The sequence below is a fragment of the Mustela nigripes genome, chromosome 9, assembly GCF_022355385.1.
Source record: "Mustela nigripes isolate SB6536 chromosome 9, MUSNIG.SB6536, whole genome shotgun sequence".
Classification (NCBI taxonomy): domain Eukaryota; kingdom Metazoa; phylum Chordata; class Mammalia; order Carnivora; family Mustelidae; genus Mustela; species Mustela nigripes.
Window position 1 is genome coordinate 20,954,185 of NC_081565.1, and position 24,670 is coordinate 20,978,854.

The following is a 24,670-nucleotide window of genomic DNA, read 5'->3' on the forward strand; positions in this document are numbered from 1 at the left end:
AGATGTCCACAGATGAGCAAAATAAAATGCTTTGACTAGGTAGGAAGTGTGCTTTGCATTTTTTCCAACAATTCTTCCATAATCGTTCTGAATTAAATTTTAAAACATTATAATATCTGCACATTATATTAATATGTACAAATAATAACTCCAAACATGCATATAATTTAAAAAGTTTTTAATTGCATGGGTTTTTTTTTCTTCTTCACTCCACTTCCTGTCTCTTTTGGTGCATGTTTTTGCGGCGGATGTGTGCGAATGCAACCTAATACATTCCTCAAAGCTATCTGGTTCATTGATGTCATCTTTTCTTGTTTGAAAGCACTGTTGCATATTTAATTTTGTCTCTGTGTGTGTGTATCTTTGGCTACTTTACTGAAAGAGAACTTTCAGGGGTACAATGCCATCTTGAAACCAAAAGTTGAAAGTTTTTGGTGAAATCTAGATATGGACACAAAAAGAGCTCTCTCCTTAAATTCTCCTTAAGAAGATGGTGTATTGGCCATGCTCTCTTAAAAGAAAAACATTTTTCTTAAGCTAAAGATTTTGTCAGCAATAAACCCACTGTTGCAAATTGAATACTGGTTAAATATTCTGTTTTAATTCTGGTGACAAATACCGACCAGGAGATAATTTTTCATTCTGTGATTCCATGAACTCACTATTGGGTAAGAAGTAATTCTTTTTACCATAAATAAATAAGTAAATAAAAATAAAAATTAAAATTAAAGAAAGCAACAGAATGAGTCAATTAAAAGAACTCATGAGAGTCACACAATCAATGTAGAATATGGATTGGGCTAGTACAAAATTGTCAAAATATTAAAAAGGTGATTCATGCAAATATAAAAAGAAAACCTAAAATTTTATTCAACTAATTAATTCATGAGGGCCTCAGCAAGATGTTGACTTCAAAGGAGTACTAGTAAGGTATCAAGGTTCCAAGGAAAATTTAAAGAATATACAATACATACACATATATTTATCTGTTAGGTGTGATAAGATGAATTTGCTAAATGTGAAACTGGCTGACATCATATAAGACAAAATCTTATTATTAGATGTATCATATTTTTACCTGGCAGGAATCACTTCCATTTCTACTGGAAAAATTAATTTGCATTTTTATGGACAAGAATCTTTTGCACTTCAATTTTCTGCAAGTGATCTTTTTTTTTTTTTTAAGATCTTATTTATTTATTTGACAGAGAGAGATCACAAATAGGCAGAGAGGCAGGCAGAGAGAGAGAGGGGGAAGCAGGCTCAGAACGAGCAGAGAGCCAATGCGGGGCTGGATCTCAGGGCCCTGGGATCATGACCTGAGCCGAAGGCAGAGGCTTAACACACTGAGCCACCTAGGCGCCCCTGCAAGTGATCTTCTATCTCTATCTACAGAGTTGTAAAAGAGCCTCATTAATAAAAAGTCCATCAAAGGTGCACAACCGTATAGAATTAGATAATCCCCAGAAGGGTTACAACACTCACCACCCTGCTGAAAATACCCAGTAAACTTAGCCATTTCAAGGTTTGGGGCTATTTTTCCCGATATCACCAATTAAAAAACTATGTGTACACACACACACACACACACACACACACACACACACACAGATATATTTAAATTTACTGATTTACTCTGCAGGAGACATGCCAGAGAAGGAGAAGGCCAGCTTAACAGTATCCTAAAGGAATCTATTTTTGTGGAAACAATGACATGGTTTCAAAGTTCACAAAGAGTTGAGCTTAACAAAAACTTTGTCTAAATTAGAGAGGATAGCCCCCACTGCCCAAAGGGGCTCTTATCTTTGCTGAACAAAAAATAATTAGCAAGAAAGCCTGCTGCAAAAGAGCTGAGGCAGTTTATTTTTAACTACTTCTTTTTAAGGTTGCACAACAAGTTTGGCCCTTATATGGGTGTGTTCATGGGTGGTTAGGTTTAGGGCAGGCTTATGGTAGAAAGAGAAAGCAAGTGAGGATATGGGTGAAGTAGTAGGGGCCCTGCTCTTGGACAGACCTGCCAAGCTCTAAGCCTTTGAACTGGAACTTATTCCCACCCCACCGCAGCCTCTCCCCAATTTGCAAATAGTCTCTTTGGGTCTCTACCTCAGTGACTTTCACCACCATCATCCATCCAGCCACCCACACCAGAAATTTCGGTGACATCTGTAATTTCTCTTTCCTTCTCCTCCACATTCTACTGATCATAAAATCCAGTGGATTCCACCCAATATCACTCTGGTTTGACACTTTTCATTGCCAATGCTCTGCTCCTGGACGTGTCCTCTCTCGCCTGGATTCCTCCAGCAGCCCCAGGCTGGTCTTCCGGCCTCCCTAGCTCCAGTCTAGATCCCACAGAGCAGACACAGGAGCCTTCCTTGATGAGGTCACTCTCTGCTTAAAACCCTATTACAGCTCCTGAGCAACCTCCTTTCCTTGGTTTATGAGGTCGTCCTTATCTCTGAAGCTTAATGCCTCTCTCCAACTATCTGTTCCCACTCTAAGGAGATCTCATTTCTAGACTAAGCTCTCGGGTTCCTATCTCTCTGTATAAGCCCTTCTCACCGCTTAGATTCCCCTCCCACGTCTTTTTCATCCTCTGGGTCTTAGCTTCCTTCCTCTAGAAGCCTTCCCGACGCCCCAGGCACAAGGTCCTCCGAGCAGCAGGAACGCTTGTCTGCTCCTCCCCCACCACAGCTCTGTCGCCCGATGCAATCCTGCAACCTGGTCGCCTGCAGCCCTTGGGTGGACTGGACCGTTGGCTTCTTGCCCTCACCGTGTCCTTGGAACACCAGCCACTTCACCCACTTCTCTTTCCCCCCCTCAAAGATTCCCGCTCCTTCTGCCCCTCGCCCCTCTTTCTCTGCCACCGGGGTGCCTCCCTGAGACCCAAGAAGCCTCGGATCTCCCGTTCGTCTCTTTTGCTTGAAGCACGTTTCGTCCTGGCGCGGTCCGGGACTCTAGGGTCAGCTCTGTCATTATGTGCTGGGTGTCTGTCCCTACTTGCAGAACGTCCGCGCCGAGGATGCCGGACCCTGTCGCTCGGCCCGCCGTGTCCCCCGGCGGAGCAGGTGCGCGAGCGAGTGAGGGGCGCGGAGCGAACGAGCGTCTTGCGGGCGCGCGGGCCACGCGGGGAGGAAGGGCCCGCGCTCCGCCACCTCCTCGGGACCCCGCGGCGCCGGAAGCGCCCGGGGCGGCCCCCTCCCCGCGGGGCCTGCCGCCTTATCTCGGCGCCTCCGGGCCGCGGGAGGAGTCGCGGGCGCGCCGGGAGGGACGCGGCGGCGGCATGGGCCGGGGGCCCCAGGGCGCGGGCCGCCCACCTCGCCGCCTGCTGCCGCTCCTGCTGCTGCTCGGCTTGGCCCGCGGCGCGAACCCAGCGCTGGGCGCCGACGGTGAGTGCGGGCGGGGGGTGGGCGCGGCGCGGGGGCACCGCCGAGCCCTCGACGACGCCGGGCGCGCCCGGGACGCTTCCCCGCCCCCCACTCCCGGGGCAAGGCCGGCGCGGAGCCCGGGCGTGGAGCGCAGGTGGGGCCCGCTCGGGCCGTTGGGGCTCGCGAAGGCGGGGCGCACAGAGGCAGGAGGGGCTCCCCGCCCTCGCCCCGGGCATCTGGAGGCGCGGGGTGGGGGAACCTGTCGCAGGCGGCCTCGCCCTTGGCGCCGGGGACCTGTGGGGCGAGGCGGGGGTGGGCGCTAGCCGGAGCCCCGGGGGAGAGCCGCGCCCGGCGTGGAAGGGCGTGGAAGGGCGCGGAAGGGCGCGGAAGGGCGTTCCAGCTGCGCTGTCACGCTTCCGGCTCTGCTGTGGCTTTTGCACGACAAATTCTTGACCTGAAGCAATTTTCTTCCTACCTTTTAATTTTTTTTCACCCAAGTGAAGAACCAGATGCTAATGTGGTGAGAAAGAAGTGCAAGGAAGATTACAGGAAAAAGGCATTCCTTAATCAAGTCATTCGTTCAACAGACGGTCCTTGAATCGTTACCTTGTGCAGGATGTGAGGTCGCCCCGCTGGCCCTCATTGAGCTCCTGTTCTGGAAGCCACAGACGAGCAGATCACCCAGTTCCAAGCAAACTGGAACGCACTGTCACATGTGGTAGGAGTTACACAGATTCAAACGTGTAGGGGAGGTGGCATTTACCCACTTAACCCAAGTAATCCTAATAGACGGCAGGCAGAATGCCTAAGTGCTCTGAGAAGGTGTAGGTGGTCAGAGCAAGGCGAGATTCATTCTAGCTTGGTGAACCTGGAGGCATTAGAGATGAGGTGATTCTTGAACTGGGCCAACAGGTTTGATAATATTTGGGTATGGGAAGATGAGGAAAAGGCATCCCAGCTCATAGCAGAGGGCACAGTCAGCCCTCCATGAATATATGCAGAATGAATGAATTCCACGTGGAAGGGGCAGCGTGATGGGGCCTGTGGCCTGTGGTATGTAGGAGCTGGGTGGGAAATGGAGGTGGAAAAGCAGATTGGATTAACCAGAGGCAGAGTGCCTTGGTTGGCAAACCGAGTTATTTAGAGTCAGCGTTCCTGGGTGGTGGGAAGCCGTTGGAACTCATTGCAGGCTTTTGTACAGTGATATAAAAAGTAGGTATAAGGAAACCCTCCAGCTTTCTTAGTAAAATCATTCATCCTGAAGGGGAAGAGAACTTCCATGTAGGGAGGTGGCGGGGGCGATTTTGTGGTTCAGACTCCTGTTTCCTCAAATTCTTTTCATCTTTGGACTTTTACTACCACTGGTGTTCCTTTTGATGACTCAACTCTTTTGGGTAGCCATTTTTGAACATCAGATATTCTGGTAGGCATTTTAACTTCTTTCCCTGACTTGGTCTCCCACAGCAGTGTGCCTAAAAACCTGTAGAGGCTTGGGACCTATTTCAAATCTGCGTTAGAGCCCTCTAGCCTAGGCAACGGTCAGACATGATCCCATAGAATTACTGGGCTAAGATGGTGGAACAAAGTAACTACCTAAAGGCTACTACTTAAAGACTATTGGGTCAAATTGGGGAAGTGGAAGTGCCTGGTAGAGACTCTCCCCTTTGTAGGCATTCTTTCTTCATTTACAACCTTGAAGAAGCTGGTTTTCTTTCCTTTTTTTTTTTTTTAATTTTATTTATTTATCAGAGAGAGAAAGGGGGAGAGAGCGAGCACAGGCAGACAGAATGGCAGGCAGAGGCAGAGGGAGAATCAGGCTCCCCGCCGAGCAAGGAGCCCCATGTGGGACTCGATCCCAGGACGCTGGGATCATGACCTGAGCCGAAGGCAGCTGCTTAACCAACTGAGCCACCCAGGCGTCCCAAGAATCTGATTTTCTTAAGGGTGGGTTTCCTTCCAGTGGACAATGTAGGGAATGCCTGGAGGCTTAGAACCATTGTAAGAGCTGGCCTACAAATTCTGAGGACTGACCCATACATTCTGAGGACTGGTCCCATGGTAAAGAGAGCAGGGGAAGGGCATCAGATGTATATAATAAGGTAGAAAGCGAACCGAAGGACTTAACAATGGACCTTAAGGTGGCGGTGAACAGACGAGAAAGGGGACACAAAGGCTTGAGGACTGGGTGACTTGGATATATGGTTCTGTAGGAGGAGGAAAAAGATTTGGGAAGAAAGATAAGTCATTTTGGATACCCTGAATTTGAGGTAATGTTCGGGCTTCTGGAGAAGTGAACTCATTAGGGAGTTAGGACTGTGGACAAGGGGTGTGTGCCAATGATGGAGACTTGTGGTCACTTGAAGCCTTGAGGTTGATAAGAGGAAGGAGACCCAGGGCAGATTTGGGGGAAAGACCCATTTTCAGTGATAGGTGCACATACAGATGGGAGGAGGGCTGGGCCAGTCTAGCATCCAAGGAAACCAGAGGAAGGGATGCTGTGGGAATGGAGGCTGAGAAAAAGAGTTTTGGATCTGGTGGCTCTGCTCAGCTTGGGCCAGGGCTCTCAGAGCAGTGAGGGCGAGAGCCAGATGCAGAGGGCTGTAGTGAGTGCAGAGGTGTTGGCTGGCTCTTAAAGATACTCTTTAAAGAAGTTAGAAGCAAAGGAAAGATCCCTATTCAGCTGGGCCAGCTAGGTCAGTGCAAGATTTTGTTTCTCCCTGGGCTGATGGTTTTGGGAAAGCAGCCACAAACACGCTGTAGCGTGAGGGTATTGTTCAGTAGAGATGGAGACATTGAAAATGCAGAAATAAATGAGGTAATTTTTTTTTTGGAAGATTTTATTTATTTATTTGACAACAGAGAGAGAGATCACACGTAGGCAGAGAGGCAGGCAGAGAGAGAGGAAGCAGGCTTCCTGCTGAGAGAGCCCGATGTGGGGCTCCATCCCAGGACCCTGATACCCTGGCGGAAGGCAGAAGCTTAACCTCCTGAGCCACCCAAGCGCCCCATAAATGAGGTACTTAATGAAGCATGTCCAAAGCGAAATTGTTCTACAAGGGGGAAAGCTTAGTCTCTGCGAGGGGAGGAGAAGAACGGAGAACTGCTCTTTTCCCCACAGCTGTCTACTTAGGGCTGTTCATATTTCAAAACCAGCCCAGTCGGCCTCCCTCCCGGGAAGCTCTGGAGTTTCCTGAAGCCCAGCCACACCGTGCCTAAGTCCGTGTACCGCATTTGTAGGATGCACATGTATTTCTAGGCATACGAGCGAACACTAGCATGCATACGCATTTATACGGCACCCTCACTCTACTCACTGAGGCCACGTTGCATATTACACAAACTGCTTGGTGGTGGTGTTTGCTAGACTAAGCTTCATGTGAGTCACGGGCTGTGGCTTGTAATAGGAATTTGGTAGGAAGGGAAATGAAGACCACCCAAATGGGAAGAGGCAAGGGCTCTTTATACAGAGTTTGCTACATCAGGAGAGTCAGTCGGCATCACTCTGAGAGCCTGATAGCGGATCAAAGGGGGAGGCTTCTCTTGTGCCCCTGGCTTGAAGCTGGTGGCCTGGAGAAGCTGGAGGTGGTGTCCTAACAGCAGACGTTCTAAGTGATTGGTTAGGGGAGTGTACTGGGCGCTCTCTGATTGGTCCTAAGCGTGAAGCGAGGGCAACAATTAGGGAAGCCAGCTGTTAGCGATTAAATCCCGACCATTTGGGTCTTACGGCTGGAGGCTGTGGTTTGACTTCCCGGCCTGATGATGGCTGCCTCATGCCTCCATGTGGGCCTGAGTTCTATTTTTATCTACGGCCTGGCCATTGTCTCTGTGTATATTCAGTGTCTCACTGGTAGCTTGTGCTGAATTGCCCTGCATCGGTATCAAAGACATTTCAGGGAGAAGAAGTCAGAGGCTGCGTGGAAGGGAAGTGTGAGACACACAGTTGGTAGAGCAGGAGGGTGTTGATGGGTGGGTGGGGTGCCAAGCCCAGGGGAATGGAAGGTTAGGAATGGGTGAGGAAGGGTGGAACCAGTCAGTCCTGTTTCTTAACCTTCTCAGGCACAGTCCTGAGTCGGGAGTGGCTGGGGACTTGTTGGCTCAGGACTGGCTGGGTTGGGAAGGCCGGAGGGAGGACAGGCGGAGGCCTTGAGAATCTTGGGGGAGTGATGGTGGTGGAGAGGCCTGGGAGTTTGTTCTTGCTGTGTAAAGTGCACGTGACGTCACCATGTAGCGGGGTAAAGAGGAGGCATGGGGGTGGTGAGTGAATTGTTTTGGAGTGACTTAGAGTTGCTCAAAGTAAGGGAGTGGGATTCAAGCTGATGGAAAAGATCCTCCTCCATGTCTTCCACTGCTGGGGTCTTGGCCCTGGGTGTGTCCTCAGCCTTCTGGTCCTGTCCCAAAATGGGTTCCTCTGTCTCTGCTGCCCCAGTAGCAAGTGGCCTCTTGGACTTTGCTCTGGAGAGCAGACAGGGGAAGTTAATTGCATGGATTCAAGAAACAGTTTTCCACCTGCTTGAGAATGTGAGTCAGGTGCGAGAGAATGCATCAGGGGGCGACTTGCTGGGCACGAACCGAGGGTGTGGCCTAAATGAAAGGCTGCTTGACTCAAAACGCAAAAGTTTTGCAATTGGAGCAGTTAGCGAGGCTTGGTTCTTGGTTTGGAGGCTACGTATGGTGGGCCCCACTGGACATTGGTCTTGGTCGCTTAAGCTTCTGAGGTCTGAGTCAGGTTTTACCCAGAAGGCTGGGAGATTGTGGGGCAGGCAGGAGATATTATGTAAATTAAGATATTAAGGATCCTGGACTATCAGCCCCACAAATACGGAGGCATCTGTCTACATGACAATATTGCTTCGGATTTTTGCACTAACGCAGCTCTGTCACCCTCTTCATTGGTGTATCTGGGAGGTGGCCAGCTGTCAGTACCTTCATGTAGTCTTTCCTGGAGTTGACAAGTGGTTGTTACAACAGCATCTAACGTATTCTAATTGCTTTACGTGTATTGGCTCATTTCTTACAGCAGCCGTATGAGGCGGGTCTTTATTATCCTCATAGTCAGATTTATAGGAGGCGGAGGCCCAGAGCCCCATCTAGGATGACACAGCTAGTCCAGTGGCAGAGCTGGGATTGTCCCCCCTTCATCTCACCCCTGGTCGGAACCTCTGGGCCAAGTGGCATGCCCTGCCTCTCACATGACCTGTTTCCAGCCATAATAACAGTATCTACGGGGAGAGACAGAAATATTCATGTAAATCAGCCCTCTGCCTAGTGCTTTCCTGCTCATACAGCATTTCTGTTTCTCACTGAAGTCTCATGACAGAATTCTGTCTCACAGATTAAAACCGGAGGACGGGCAGGTCAATTTGCCTAACAGCACGGAGCCAGGGAGCAAGAGAGAAGTGTCCCAGCCTCGGTGGGCGCACCAAAACCCGTCTTGGCTTCTGAGTGTTGGTTGTGGTTTTAGCTGGCTTAGTTGATAGAGTGCTGAAGGGAAGCGGATGGAGGTTGTCTCTCTGGATGTTCCAAGAATAGTCACCAAGAGTATTTAGCCTGGTTGTCCCTCTAGACTTTGGAATGCCCACTGTCCTGTTTCTCTGCCAGTCATTCTAGGTATCCCTAGGCCAGAGGGTTGGGGGGGAGGTTCCCTCAGTCCCTATGCAGCAGCCACCTTTCTGCTGTCCTGAGAATCTGTTTTGACAAAATTAAGTCCTCCTTGATACGGATGTGAAGACGCCCTCCTGCTCCCACTTCCCCTCAGGTTATACAGCAAAGGTGCGGTGGTCTTTCAACTGGCCTGGAGAACTTCCATTCCTTGGATAATTATCACTGTCACCTTGGTCCAGCTATGTTCTGCATCAGTCTAGGCTTGGTGGATGACATTGTCAGGGTTGCTTTTTCTTTCCCCAGGATTCTGACCTTGAGGTTGAACTAGACTTGCCATGTGACCAGTAGTGTGGTCTACCTGGGAGCTTTTTTTTTGAATGCAGATTCTCAGGCCGAATCAGACTCTCTGGGGATTCTGTTTTAACAAACTCTCCAGGTAGGGAGACCAGCTGTCTTTGTTGGCACCGTAATGAGGGTTTTTCTGGGTCACAGGGCTTGTAGTATTAAAACCGGGACAAAGTAGCCCCCCCATCTGTAGGTGATTCTTAACTGAGCTAGGGGCTGATGAATGGTGGAAACCATTGTGTGGTTAGAAGCGACCCTCCCCGCCCTGTCTTTTCTTGGATTTTTTTGAATTTTTGGATTTTTGGATCTTGGATTTTTCTTGGATTTTTTCAGGATTGTGCTTCTTGCCCCTTTCTTTAGGATAAGTTGTGTCACTGCCCCATGATGTGTGTGTGCTGTACGCCCCCCCCACCAAGAGGCTTTTTTGTCCCTCAAGCAATTAGAACTCAGAAGTTACCACATAAGGCTCTGCAGACTAGGTTAAATATAGGCTGAGTAAGAAGCTTTAGTTGAGGCCTTTCTTCCTCTGGAAACTGCTTCCCTCCTGCAGGTGGTCTGAGAAGCCTTTGGCAGCCCAGCATATAGGTCGTCTTTTTGCCAGTATGGGGAACAGACATTCATGGAGCCAGACATGCCAAATACTGTCCTTCTGGGGTTCACTTTGCTAAATTATTCCTAGTGGGTCATCAAAACAGGTTCCCTAAGGATGAAGTGTCGGCCAATTAGGGAACAAGAACTTTGGAGGCCACTTAACCCCTGCTGCTTAAAATGTGGTCTCCCTGGGTGGCTCAGTCATTAAGCATCTGCCTTCAGCTCAGGTCATGATCCCAGGATCCTGGGATTGAGCCCCACAATCAGGCTCTCTACTCAACAGGAAGCCTGCTTCTCGCTCTCCCACTCCCCCTACTTGTGTTCCCTTTCTCTGTGTCTCTCTCTGTCAAATAAATAAATAAAATCTTAAAAAAAAAAAAAAAAAAAAGAAATGCAAAATGCTGGGCCCCGCCCTGAATCGGAGCCTGTGGTTTAGCACCATCCCCAGGTGATTTGAATGCCCCTTTAAATTTTTAAAAAAGATTTCTGTATTTATCTTGGAGAGAGAGTTTTGTGGGGGGAGTGGGGGTAGCAGAGAGAGGGAGACAAGCAGACTCACTGCTTAGTGCAGGTCTGGCCCATCACTGGGGCTCAATCCCAGGATCCTGAGATCATGACCCTGAAATCATTGCCCGAGCCACCCAGGTACCCCTGAATGCCCTTTAAAATTTGAGAAGCCCAAAGCCCTCGTTTTACAGATGAAAAAACTGGGATTGCGAGAGGTTCAGTGACTCGCTAAAGGTTGTATAATGAGGAAGACTCAGCTAGATTTAGGGTCCGGTTCTGACAATTAGGTCCAGTGTTTGCTTTCCCCCTGTATCTGGCTGCCTTCTTACAAGGCCTTATTTTGTTTGGTTCTGATTATTGAATGAACTTGAACTTAATTCAATTTATTTAAAAAACTTTACATTCTGTCTTTCACTAATTCAGACTGGACTTCCGTTAATTTATCTGAGTGGGTGGTGCTCCTTTATTTCTTAATTTTGTGTGTGTGTGTGTGTGTGTGTGTTTATTAGATTCACTCGACAGTGGAATGAAATAATCTTTTTTTTTTTCCCGTCTGATGTGAGTTTCTGGAACTGGATGTATATAAATGCTTCCATGTTTATAAAGACAAATACTCCATATCAGAAAAAAAATCAAGCATTTTCCCATTTTGTTGTTGATGATTTCATAAATACGGTATTTATTTTTTGTTATCACACTGGACGTACACACTGGGAGAGTGTTTGTCATTATACGGCTGATCATAATGGACTTAAGGACTTGACTCAGGAACCTTTATTTATTTATTTATTAAGATTTTATTTGTTCATTTGACAGAATGACAAGTAGGCAGAGAGACAGGCGGTGGGGGGAGAGGGTGGAGGAGCAGCCTCCCTGCTGAGCAGAGAGCCCAATGTGGGGAATGGGGGGCTCAATCCCAAGACCCTGGGATCACAACCTGAGCCGAAGGCAGAGGCTTTTTTAAAATTTTATTTTATTTTTAATTTAAAAAACTGTTTTTTAAAAATTTATTTTTAATTTATATTCAGCATAACAGTATTCATTGTTTTTGTACCACACCCAGTGCTCCATGCAATCCGTGCCCTCTCTAATACCCACCACCTGGTTCCCCCAACCTCCCATCCCCCCAACACTTCAACCCCTCAGATTGTTTTTCAGAGTCCATAGTCTCTCATGGTTCACCTCCCCTTCCATTTCCCCCGACTCCCTTCTCCTCTCCATCTCCCCTTGTCCTCCATGCTATTTGTTATGCTCCACAAATAAGTGAAACCATATGATAATTGACTCTCTCTGCTTGACTGATTTCACTCAGCATAATCTCCTCCAGTCCCGTCCATGTTGCTACAAAAGTTGGGTATTCATCCTTTCTGATGGAGGCATAATACTCCATAGTGTATATGGACCACATCTTCCTTATCCATTCGTCCGTTGAAGGGCATCTTGGTTCTTTCCACAGTTTGGCGACCGTGGCCATTGCTGCTATAAACATTGGGGTACAGATGGCCCTTCTTTTCACTACATCTGTATCTTTGGGGTAAATACCCAGGAGTGCAATGGCAGGGTCATAGGGAAGCTCTATTTTTAATTTCTTGAGGAATCTCCACACTGTTCTCCAAAGAGGCTGCACAATTTGCATTCCCACCAACAGTGGAAGAGGGTTCCCCTTTCTCCACATCCCCTCCAACACATGTTGTTTCCTGTCTTGCTAATTTTGGCCATTCTAACTGGTGTAAGGTGATATCTCAATGTGGTTTTAATTTGAATCTCCCTGATGGCTAGTGATGAAGAACATTTTTTCATGTGTCTGATAGCCATTTGTATGTCTTCATTGGAGAAGTGTCTGTTCATATCTTCTGCCCACTTTTTGATATGATTGTCTGTTTTGTGTGTGTTGAGTTTGAGGAGTTCTTTACCCACTGAGCCACCCAGGCGCCCCCAGGAACCATTATTTAAAAGGTATTTCCAGGATGTTGGTTGCATGTGATTATGAATTGACAGTGTCTCATGGCACCAATTTAAAAATGTTCTTCGTTAAAATGTTAAAATGGTTGTACTGATGGACATTTAAGTGTGTCGACCCATTTCTCACTTCAGCTCTGCCTGTTGCCCCGAAACTCAGGAGCCGCTCTGGTCCATTTCCTTCAGGCTGTAAACTCCATCTCATGCCAGGGTTAGCGAGGGGAACAGAGTATCTACCTGCTCCTTATCCATATTTGTACCTAGTTCTTTGAACTCTGAGTCCTATCCCTGACACCTGCCTTCTGAAGTGCTCAGTGGCCCTGATTCCTGAGCCTTTGGGGCCGGCTTCTAGTTCTTCCTCTCAAGCCATTCCCATGCTTCTGTCTCCTGCAGCTTCTGAAATATTGTCGCCGTCCTCCTCTCCTGTCCTCTCGTCTGCCAGGGTTGATACCTTTCCGGAGCTTCATGTCATGGGGGAGGGGGAGCTTTGAAGATGTACTAAATCTGCATGTTTAACTGCAAATCTTTCATCTGTAATTAAAAAAAAAAAAAAAAAACTTGTATTTTTTTCTTACAAGCTCTTTCGTATTCCTAATGTTAGTGTTTGCATAAGCTCTTCGCTCCTCTCACTGGTCCCACTTGCATCATGACTGCTGGTCTTTATAGAGCACTGACTTTGGGGAAACTTTTTTTTCACTGAATTTGAATGTAATTTCTAATACTTTTTTTCTTTACTATTTCCTCACCCCAACTCCCAAATCCTGTATTTTCTTTTATCCCTTCCTTCCTTCCTTCCTTCCTCCCTCCCTCCCTCTTTCCCTCTCTTTGTTACAAGATTTTATCTATTTGAGTGAGAAAGAGCACCAGAAAGAGAGAGAGTGAGAGAGAGAGCAGCACGCATGTGCAAACATGTTGGGGGTTGGTTTGGGGAAGTGGAGGGGCAGAGGGAAAGGGAGAAGCAGATTCCCTGCAGAGCAAGGAGCCCGAGGTGGGGCTTGATTCCAGGACCCTGGGATCATGACCTGAGCCGAAGGCAGACACCTAACCGACAGAGTCACCCAGGCCCTTCTTTTTAAGGAAGGTCCCCCTGCAATTTCTTGCATTAAAATTCTAGGGCTTCCCCTCCTCCTCGTGCTGCTTGCTTTTGCTTCTCTCTTTTTAAAGTACAAAAGCATGAAAAACTCAAATTTTCTGGAGTGGATACATTTTCATATCTAGTACTAATCATTCCAATTAAAAAAAATTTTTATTTAAGTAATCTCCACATCCAACCTGGGGCTCAAACTCAAAACCCTGAGATCAAGAATCACACACTTGACTGAGCCAGCCAGGCGCCTCCAGACATTTCAATTTTGCTATCCTTTTTGTCCCAAGAATTTATTTGGGAGAGTGTTCTGTAGTGTCCAAGTAGGGTTCTTTTGGGAATGCTAGTGTTTTTATTTTGTAGTCTTATTACATGGTAGTTAGATACTACGACTTCTATAGTTTTTTTTTTTTTAATTTTATTTATTTATTTGAGAAACAGAGATCACAGCTAGGCAGAGAGGCAGGCAGAGAGAGAGAGGGAAGCAGGCTCCCTGCTGAGCAGAGAGCCTGTTGCGGGGCTTGATCCCAGGACTCTGGGATCATGACCTGAGCCGTCAGAGGCTTTAACCCACTGAGCCACCCAGGCGCCCCCGACTTCTATAGTTTCTATGTTTGACTTTGTTGCATTTTTTTTTTAATGGTCTGGGATATAATAAATTTTGTAAATATTCCACAGTTAATTTAGTATTACTTAGGGATAGGCTGCAGTTTGTCTCATTTCTGTGTTATACTCGTTTTAAAAGAAAAAGCAGGGGAGCCTGGGTGGCTCATTCAGTTAAGTGTCTACCCTCGGCTCAGGTCGTGAGCCGAGAGTCCTGGATGGAGTCCCGTGTCAGGCTCCCTGCTCAGCGGGGAGCCCTCTTCTCCCTCTCCCTGATCCCTCCCACTCCCCCGCTCTTACTCTCTCTCTGAGATAGATAAATAATTTTTTTTTTTTTTTTTTTAAAAAGGAAAGAAAAAGGCAGGTTAACAATCAATACAGATTTTCCTGAACTTATGATTGGGTGGGTTACATCATAACTTGGAAATCTCCTAAGTCGAAAATTCATTTAATACTCCTAACCTGTCAAACATTATAGCTTAGCCTAGCCTACTGTAAATGTGCACAAAACCCTGGTGTTCACCAGCAGTCCGGCAAAACCGCATGACACCCAGCCTGTTGTATAACCAAGTGTGGACCCTCTCCTGGGATGTATTGAATACTGTACTGAAAGTGATAAACAGAATGGTCGTGTGGGTGTAGAACGTTGTGAATCTACCGGGTGTCTGCCCCTGTGATCGCCTGGCTGGCTGGAGCTCGAGCTGGCTGCCACGGCCCGGTGTTCTGAGAGAGGATCACACCGCATACCCCCAGCCTGGGGAAAGATCCAAATTCAAAATTTGAAGTATGCTTTCTACTGAATGTGTATTGCTTTTGCACCACTGTCAAGTTGAAAGATTGCAAGTTGAACCATTGTAAGTCGGGGCTGTCTGTACTTGGAAATCTCTCTGTCTCAGTTGTCTAGAGCAACCTAAGGGCTGAGTGTTTATTCCCTGGGTAGTCACGGGGCCAAGACTGAGATGGAATTCCACACTGACTCTCCCGACCGAGGCCCCTCCTGAAATTACAGACACTGAGAGGACAACATGATACCCCACAGAGCCTCAGGTAGAAGTCCTTGCTTGACCTTGGGCCATGTACCCGTCACCCTCTAGTAGGTTTGCGTGTGTTAGCCTCCCACATCCCTGCTGCGTGTCAAAGTAATTGGACCTGGTCATCCGGCTGGAACCCGGCTGTTCATCTCACTGACATTTTAAGCACATTCACTTTTCCCCTAAAAGAAACACTATGGAGTAAGAGACATAGATGAGTTCTTCTCCCTTCCACTTGCTTTTTGAGTTGTGGCGAGCAGGACTGCAAGTTCCTTTATGCAGTCACTCAGGAAAAGTGCCTTGGATGTTCATACTGTGCCCTGACGATATAGGGGCAAATGACGCAGTCCTGCAGCCTGGAAGACAGAGCTGGAGCCATATATAATGACAGATTAACACGGCCGATGTGGGAATGTGCAAGTGTTAGTGGAGCACAAAGAGATTAAATTTTCCAGGAGAACAGAGGAGTGGGGATGACACCAGGGGGAATATGGGGTTTAAGGTGAGTCTTCAAGTAGGAATGGGTGCTAGCAGGACGGAGAAGGAGATAGGCATTTCCCTTCCTCGAAGGGAACATTGTGACTAGGGCATGAAGTAGGACAGGGGACAGCATGCATGAGAAAGAGTCATCACCCCCCTGCTTAGAGAATATTGTGTGTGGTTTGGGTTTGAGAACAGTGAGGCTTGGGCTAGGAGTTGGCTTAGAGTCAGACTGTTAAGAGGTTTGATGGCAGGTTGAGGTATTTTTGTACTTTTTGTACAAAAAGTACAAAATACTGTTTGTATTTTGTACTCCTCTCTGTGGGCAGTGAGTAGCCGTGGCAGGTTTTTAAGGATGGTGTCAGATGTGCCTTTTATCATTCGGCTGTTCCCATTCTGGTTCTCCGTTGTAAATGTCTACTACCCAAACTGTGGCTTGTCCAGAGGAAGGCGATCGCATTTTTTCTTTTAATCTACAATGTGTGATTCTGGTTTAGATGTCTGTGCCACTTGCCATGAACACGCTACCTGCAAGCAAGCCGAAGGGATGAAGATGTGTGTCTGCAAATACGGATTCGTGGGCAACGGGAGAACTTACTGTATGGGTAAGCTGTGGCTCTTGGGTGAAGTTGGAAAGTGGGGTCACGTAAGGAGATTCTCTAGTGTTAAAGAGCTAATGTCCTTGTGGGGAAGACGTTGCTTTGCTCACCTGTTTTCATCACAAGAAGTCTTGTCCATTATAATAGGCCTTTGTTTTAGTATTTGGGTATAGCCAGTTTGGGGCGTTTGCAAGGAAGTATCTTCCTTAAAGGGTCATTGAACTTGAGTCTCTGGAAATTCTCTGGCCCGACGCAAATTTGAAATCTGTTTCAAGTCCCGAGTTTAACTTAACAGCTTGAGTAAATACTGCCTTCCTTAATTGCTCCTGGTTGTTTCGATGTAAGATGATTTGTATTCGTACCCCGAGGAAAAGCAAAACACAATTGCCTATTGGACTTTTGGGCTAATTGATGAAGTAGTATTGCTTTGAGTCTTAGGTCTCCCGGAATTCATCCTCCAGATTTTTTGGAGTTGTTGCCCACTGGGGTCTTGGGTGGCTTAAAGGAATACAAAGGCTTTTAGGAAGGATCTAAGGTAATTTTTTGGCTTTCATGGCCTCCCGTGTGAGACTCGAGCAGTATCCGGGCTCAACGTTTCTCAGAGTGAATGTTAGGAGAACCACACTGTCCTCCCAGTAACCTTGTTATGTGCTCTACGAATGTTGACAGTTTGCCTTGCGGCTGTGCACTGACTGTGTAGACAGCCTTGTGATATCTTTGGGTTTCTTCTTCCTAAAGAGTAGGGACAATTCCTAGTTCCAAAAGTCATATTCTACTTCACAGATACACTCTCTCACAGTCACACACCATGGCCCGCTCCTGCAGGCTTGATCTGTGCCCCCCTTGGACCCTCTCTCTTTGGGAGAGAACCCAGGAGAATTGTGGCTGCCCTGCAGTCTGAAGTTCCTGGGGCACTTCTTGAATCCTTCTCCTCCCATGGCTCCCTAGCAGGGGCTTGGAAGCGAGGTGGGAAATGAGCACGGACAGCCTCCTCTGCTCCCTCCCCGAAGGCCGTCCCCCGCCCGCAGAAGCTCACCTCACTCCTGATTGCCCCTTGACTTCTGAATCGAAACTTCTCTTAATGGGAGGAAGGGGCTTCTTGGTTTATGTGGTACTTGCTCTCAGACACTAGACACTGCCTACGCCAGTATGTGGCCTGCTGAGACCACACCACGGGTCACAGGTGACATTACCTATGTGCCCTGCATGTTATAATGTGGTCTGCAGTCAAGGGGCCTCAGAAATTTAGAATTCTCTACAAACCCACTGTCCCTTCTGGTGAAGCCTGCTGGGGAGACCTGTCTCAGAAACGCTAGCCGAGGACAGGAATGCAGCATCTTATGGGTGGCTGGACTGGTGTCCGAAAGCCCCGTGCCGGGCTCATCAGCTGGGCTGGACACTTGGTCAGGCGGTGGCTTGAGGACTGTCTCTCCCTGCTCCCATGCAGATCACACCGCAGACAGTGTTAACCGCGAGCTGTGTTCCATCTTCAGCGACATTTCCAAAAAGATAACACCTGTAAGGAAAATAGGGAGAAAAAAAAAAAAAAGGAAGGCCGGATTTGGGGAAGGGACTTTTGAGGCAGCAGGAATTGAGTGCCATTGCGAGAGGCAAACCCATGCTATAGTCAAACACTAAATAACAATCCGAAAAACTCCAGTGCATAAACTGATGACACCCCCCACCCCCAAACAAAAAAACCAGTGGCAGAGATCAACTCTGAAAGAATGCATAAGAAATTGGTCTCAGGAGTTCTTCTGCTGGTAAGGCCAGGCCAGAGTCAGCAGAGGCTGGCCTGCCTGTTTTTCTAAATAGACTTATTAGAAGACAACGTTGCTCATTTGTTTGCTTATGGTCTGTGGCTGCTTCGTGCTCTAAAAGCCTAGGTGAGCACTTGCCCCTGGAGACGGCCCTGCACAGAAAGTTTGCCGAGCCCTGAGCTGCAGGACAGAACCAGGACGGTAATTACCTTCATTCAACATATATGTCCAATGACTGCATTAAAAATGCTCAGGACAGGCTTCTGCAGACTCGCCTGCATCCTCTACCTCAGCTCCTTCTCACGGGGTGACTAATATTATTCACATGGGTCGTTGACGATTAACAGGAGCTGTTCCTGCCGTAATATCAGCTCTGCTCCCAGATGAGGCTTAAGCACTAATTCCATTGCGTTTCCTGGTAACTCAGAAGTAACAAAGTTTCTGGTTACTCACTGGATGCAAGATTGTCCTACTCTGCATTTCATGAGAAAAGCAAGAGAGTGTGGCTGGCTGAGCTGGAAATGGGGTGCTGCTGCGTGTGTTTCTTTCACAAGGTCTTTTTGAGTGTGAAGAGATGGGAAAAAAATCGCAACCCGCAGCTTGGAAGACAGAGCTGGAGTAGTATATAATGACAGATGAACATGGTTGATGTGGGAATGTGCAACCCCTTCTCCCAATCTTCAAATAAGATGAATGTTCAGACTAAGACGCTGGATTTCTCTTGTTTGTGTGTGTGTTTAAAAAATCTTATTTATTTTAGAGAGATTTATTTATTTATTTATATTTTAGATTTATTTATTTTAGACATGAGTGTGTGGGGGGGGGTAGGGAGGCTCAGAGGGAGAGAGAAACTTTAGCAGACTCTGTGCGCGACTTGGGGGTCGATCTCATGACCCTGAGATCATGACCTGAGCCTAAATCAAGAGTCGGCTGCTTACCTGACTGAGCCCCCTGGGTGCCCCTCTCTTGTGGTTTTATATATATGCCTGGCCCATGACTGTGGGGGACCCATGCCCTGCAGTCCGAGAAGCATCGTGAGGAGACCCTTGGGATGTTGTCACAGAATAGCAGCTCCCAGGTCTGTAGCCCAGGAGGACAGTCTGGGTTATTGGACGTGGTATGGATTGATAGCCCTTTCTGTGCGTTGTCTCCGTGTATCCACAGATAAAAACGAGTGCCAGTTTGGAGCCACTGTGGTCTGCGGAAACCACACATCTTGCCACAACACACTCGGAGGCTTTTACTGCATTTGCCTAGAAGGATATCGAGCCACAAACAACAACAAAACATTCATTCCAAATGACGGCACATTTTGCACAGGTACTGGAGGAGGGGGCTGCGGTGTCTGGCGCGTGGGGGAGGGAGAGGGCTGGGCTGGGACTGGGCGTGGTTTCAGGGAGGGACTCTCCCTGCAGAAGGTCGGTGAGTTTGGGACATGGGCTGAGTATTAGTGAGTGTTAGGAAACTCCTGTTCCATTAGCTAGTGTCACGGCATCGTAATACTGGGGATGACATTCTCATTTTGGGAGACGCATGCTGAAGCATCTAGGGTATCAGGAGCTATCTAGTGTTATTATGATCTCTAAGGGGTCTTAAATGACAGACTGTGAGAGCAGGTGTTGCGGGGTGGGTCTTGGGAGTTCACTGGCATATGCTTTCTGTGTTTCTCTTGTTCTGTGCGTTTGAACATTTTTCTACCAAACAAGGAGGGGCTCTCAGAGATGGTGTTTCTGGAACCCCAGCTGGGGTGTTCTTGTGGTGACTCTGGCACTGTGCACATGGCCCACCAAAGGCCCAGGGGGTGGACATTGTGATGTTGGCTTCTGGGAGCTCTGAGTGGTGCCCGGTGGGAGACGGGGCTTGCGTCTCAGAGGAATCTGCCGGTCGAGGAGGACCATGTTTTTCAGCCGCTCTGAAGGTTGGGGCGCATGTTGGGTGAATACAGTGGGTTGGCAAAAATCCTCATTTTCATGGAACCCTGAAACTCTTGGCCAAACTCCATGTTACAGCATGTCATGACGTTGTAGCCCTTCGGTTTTCTAAGAAAATCTGGGAACGGTGAGGAAGAGGAAAGGCAGGAATAGACTGCAGGTTCTGCGATGGTTTTGCATAGACTTAATGGCTCTGCTTAAAAGTTTTGTGATACTGAGGGCGCCTGGGTGGCTCAGTGGGTTAAGCTGCCGCTTTCAGCTCAGGTCATGATCTCAGGGTCGTGGGATCGAGTCCCGCATCGGGCTGTCTGCTCAGCAGAGAGCCTGCTTCCCTACCTCTCTCTGCCTGCCTCTCTGCCTAGTTGTGATCTCTCTCTCTCTGTCAAATAAATAAATAAATAAATCTTTAAAAAAAAAAAAGTTTTGTGATACTGAAAGGTTTTCAGGGAAAAGGGAAAGGAGAATGTTGTTTTATCTCCTCACCCACCGGGAAGCACAGATTCCGATGCTCTGATTCATTCTCCCTCTTGACCTGCACCGAGGTAAAAAAAAAAAAAAAAAATCCCTCATGGGGTCCACTTGATTTATTCTTGGCGTGAATGAAGCACGTTCCCTCAGAGAAAACATTTTATGATATACTGTTGTTTTCGGTAGCAAATGGCTTGTTGTACGATTGCCGAAGTGCAGAATTAAATTGGATGCGTTAAAAAAACAACATATCAATTAAAAATTTTTTAAAATTTAAATTCAATTAGCCAAGGTATAGTACATTATTGGTTTTTGATATAATGTTCAGTGATTCATCAGTTCAGTGTAACACCCAGTGTATCACGTGCCCATTTTTTAAAAAACCTGACAAGGTGATGATAAGATGTTCTGTTCATCCCAAGACACATTTCTCCTGTAGCTCCCTTGAGCCAAGGCGGTGCCAACGGCCGGTGATAGCACGTAGCTAATTTCAGTATAAAGTGTTGGTCATAGGTGAGCAAAGGACACTTAGGGAATCTGGAATCCGTGTGGGCTCTTATCTTGGAAGTGGGAAAGGAATCAGGGAACTTTCTGGAGGACGTGATACGGAAAATGGTGTTTTCAAGGCTGCAGGAGTTTGTTGGGGGAAAACTTTTATCACCGTATTGATCACTCACCTTCTCAAAGATGCATCTGACTTAAAAAAAAAAAAATTCGAAGGAGGAGAGAAGAAGGAGGAGGAGAAGAAGAAAGAAATATTTTGTGCAAGGGCCAAACAGATGTCAGCCTCGTAAGAACCAGTCTTCCTGGAACAAATCCTGATCTTGGCTCTTCTCTGTCATCCCCTTGTTGTCATTATTTAGTGACTTTTTTTTTAAGTGAGATATAATGCACATACTATCAGATTCACTCTGTTAAGGTGCTTTTTAGGATATTCACAAAGTTGTGCAACAACTACCACTATCTAGTTTCAGAATTCCTCTGTCACTTCAAAAGAAGACCCGTATCTGTGGGCAATCATTCTTGTGACCTCTGCTTTTGAGATCTCTGGTTATCACTTTGTAAAAGCTGATGGATGACTTTTCTCGATGATACTGAGTGTCTCTTGGCATCATGGTTGCCACGGGAACAGCGGTGGACTGTTCCTGTCCACTGAGGCTTAGCACGTTTTTGGGTATCAAGGGTTATCCAGTGTTTGTCTGGATCCACAGGATGTGAATCCTGGTTCCTGACTTGCAAGAACTCCTGCGACCGCGTCTTGGTTGGACTCTGCAGAGTCTGAGCCAGATTCAGGAGCTGCTTGCCGGTGGGCGTCTTTGGATGTCACCCACGAGAGGGTTCTAGTTCCAGAGAGCTTGCACCTGGCCCCCAGGGCTGCCCCCAGACAAGTTCTGGGGCTCCTGGAACCTTGGCCGAGGGAGAAACTCTGTGGCATTTCAAATGTGAGGAGGATGGGAGAGAGATGATGCTGGTGTGGGAGCAGACCTGGGGCTGTCATCTCCCTAACAGCCTGACTCCAAGGAGGCATGGCCCTACCATATCTGCTGAGAACTGCAAAATGCGTTTTGTGCACCTTTGAATTCCCCAGGTGTTGGGAATCCCTCTCTGCGGCTGCAGCCTTCTTTTCATTCGGCTCATCTCCTGCAGTATCAAAAGCCTGATGCCGTTTCTTCTAGAGAAGTATAACAGCATTTCAGCCTTAACTAGGAAATGGGGAAGAAGGGAGGAAAAATTTTACTCCCCAGAGGGAGTAAATGCGTTGCCATTCATCAGTTTCCAGAACCTTCTGCTCAGAGGCTGTATCACATAGTCTGCCTGTGGTGAAGTAAACACCGTCATTGCTAGATGTAAATCCCTACCCCTGCCAAGGCGTCTGTTGATTTCTCTCCCAGGTCAGGAGTCTGTTCTCTGTGTGAGCCTTTGCTCTCAAGCTTCTCAGCTGCCTGTTGTTTCTGGTCCTGGAGTGGCCCACTGTGGGCTCGGACACAACGTGTAGCCCCCCTGGGATTCTGCTCTGTGTGGGATATTGCCCAATGGACTTGCCGCTGTTCGAGGTTCCTCCCAGTGCTCCTTCCGAATGGGATTTTGCTCCCCAAATCCTAATCCTTTGTTTTAGCTGTGTTTTATTCCACACGTGTTCTGTTTTACTACTCTGAAACAAGGAAGCCACAAGGACACATAAACCTAAGGAAATGTGGGCTGGGCAGGTACTGCTGCACTCAGCAGGGCATTGCTTGTATCCAACAGCTTCCTAACTATTTTCCCTGTGGAGTCCCCCAGACTCCTGCTTAGTCACGTCTCTAATGGTGGGGGGTAATGGCTTCAGGCCCCCGCTACTGCTCCAGCTCCCAGGAAGGAGAGAGAGGCCAAAGACTCTGAATCAGAAGATGGTTGAACCAAAGCATGCTTCCCTTAAATGCAAGAGGCTTTGATTAAGGCACCGTTGTTTCTCATTGGGAGTGAAAGGGCACGCCTGAGCTCCTGCACACGTGAACATCTCCCACACTTCACTCTTTTTTAAAAAATATTTATTTATTTATTTATTTGAGAGAGATCATAAGTAGGCAGAAAGGCAGGCAGAGAGAAGTGGGGGGAAGGCAGGTTTCCTGAAGAGCAGAGAGCCCAGTGCAGGGCTGGATCCCAGGACCCTGAGATCATGACCTCAGCCGAAAGCAGAAGCTTAACCCACTGAGCTACCCAGGCGCCCCCACACCGCACTCTCGCCTCTGGCTTCCTCTCGCCCTAGGATATAGGGATCCCAGGTTCCTTCCCAAGGCCTTGTTGAGTGTAGTAAAATATGCACACATGGTTCTTGTTTTGCTCCACTAATTTAAAGTTTTGGGAGGAATAACTGGGACAGGAGCTTTGAGGCATCTATAAAGTAGATTTTCCTAAACAAACTAGCAACACTGGCAAGATTGTGAAGGAAATGGATAACCCTTTCAGTTCAGGTCCTTTGTTCATGACTGATGCCTCTCTGAGCATGATCTTAGATATGGTCTCCTACCTTATATATATCAACTACACAGAATATATTATGTGGCTGTCCCTTCTTGTGGTTGTTTTCCTGCTTGTTATATTTTGTGTGTGTGTGTGTGTGTGTGTGTGTGTTTGCTATCATAAGAAATGCTATAGTGAACATCCTTGTACCTACATCTCTACAGATAATTATTCCTTGTTATAAATTCTGGAAAATAATTTTTGTATCAGAGGTATACTTACACATTGTTATTTTTCAGTACATTGTGCCAGATTGTCTTTCAAAAAAGTTCACACCAATACTCTCTCTCACTAATCATTTCACGAAGGTCTTCATTTCTTCACATCTTTGCCAATACCGGACATTAGCAACGAACGATGTGAATTTGACCGTCTTGCTCTTAAATGGATGTTTGTGTCCCTCTGAATAACTGTGGCTTCTTAAGATGCAGGCTTCTTAGCTGAACTTGGCATTGAGTAGGCAAGAGGGTAGGAAAAAAGCAGTAACGTTACTTTCCAAGATGCGAGGAAGTCATTTTCGTCTCCCCTGCATGGAGTTGAAGGAACTAGTAATTAGTTGGCTACAGGGAGAAGAACAGGCTGTGAGAGCATTTTCTTTTTTTATTTTTTTATTTTTTATTTATTTATTTATTTATTTAAGATTTTATTTATTTATTTGACAGAGAGAAATCACAAGTAGATGGAGAGGCAGGCAGAGAGAGAGAGAGAGGGAAGCAGGCTCCCTGCTGAGCAGAGAGCCTGATGCGGGACTCGATCCCAGGACCCTGAGATCATGACCTGAGCCGAAGGCAGCGGCTTAACCCACTGAGCCACCCAGGCGCCCCGAGAGCATTTTCATTTATGTGAAAATTCTTCCATGTACTTTTATCACTGAGTCCGTTCTGAGCCTTCAGTGTTTAAACTGCATCTCTAGGCCAGAGCTTGTGTGTAAAGGGGCATTCAGAGACTGGCCCCTCGGGCATGCCCGCTGAAGCTAAACCCTTGCTTCTTTGACACTCCTGTTCTAGCTAAGGGTTCCCCAGATGCATTTTCGGATTCTGTCTGAGAGGATTCCCATCCTGGGGGACAAGCCATGGGGCCGCACCCCAGACCGCAGCCAAGAAACCCAGGAGAGTGTGTATATGTGTGTGTGGGTGTGTGCGTGCGCACAAGGGCTTCGCTCATGGTTACACTGAGGGTTAGGTGCAGGCTCTGAAGGAGTGGCTTGTGCTCCAGGGAGAACGGAGTCTGTAGAAACGCAAGGCCTATTCACGTATTAGCCAACATGTATTAGGACTTAATTAGCTTCATTTTACAAAAGTGGTTTAGAAAGGTTAAGGAACAGACCTGAGTACATCTAATAA

The 24,670-nt window shown here is 47.4% G+C and overlaps 1 protein-coding gene across 5 annotated transcripts in view; it reads left to right on the top strand.

The window, feature by feature from the left end:
- Nucleotides 1-2,604: 2,604 nt before the first annotated feature.
- SUSD1 (sushi domain containing 1) overlaps nucleotides 2,605-24,670 on the top strand; it is a 130,651-nt gene continuing 108,585 nt past the window's right edge. For 2 of the 5 annotated variants that reach the window (XM_059411060.1, XM_059411061.1), the window contains exons 1-3: nucleotides 2,613-3,389; nucleotides 16,067-16,174; nucleotides 19,093-19,248. In XM_059411060.1, the coding sequence (XP_059267043.1) occupies nucleotides 2,978-3,389; nucleotides 16,067-16,174; nucleotides 19,093-19,248 (676 nt within the window). In that variant the 5' untranslated portion in view covers nucleotides 2,613-2,977. Of the gene's footprint in view, nucleotides 3,390-4,069; nucleotides 4,087-16,066; nucleotides 16,175-19,092; nucleotides 19,249-24,670 lie in introns of those variants that run through there. The other 3 variants (XM_059411063.1, XM_059411062.1, XM_059411065.1) reach the window with 3 other exon arrangements.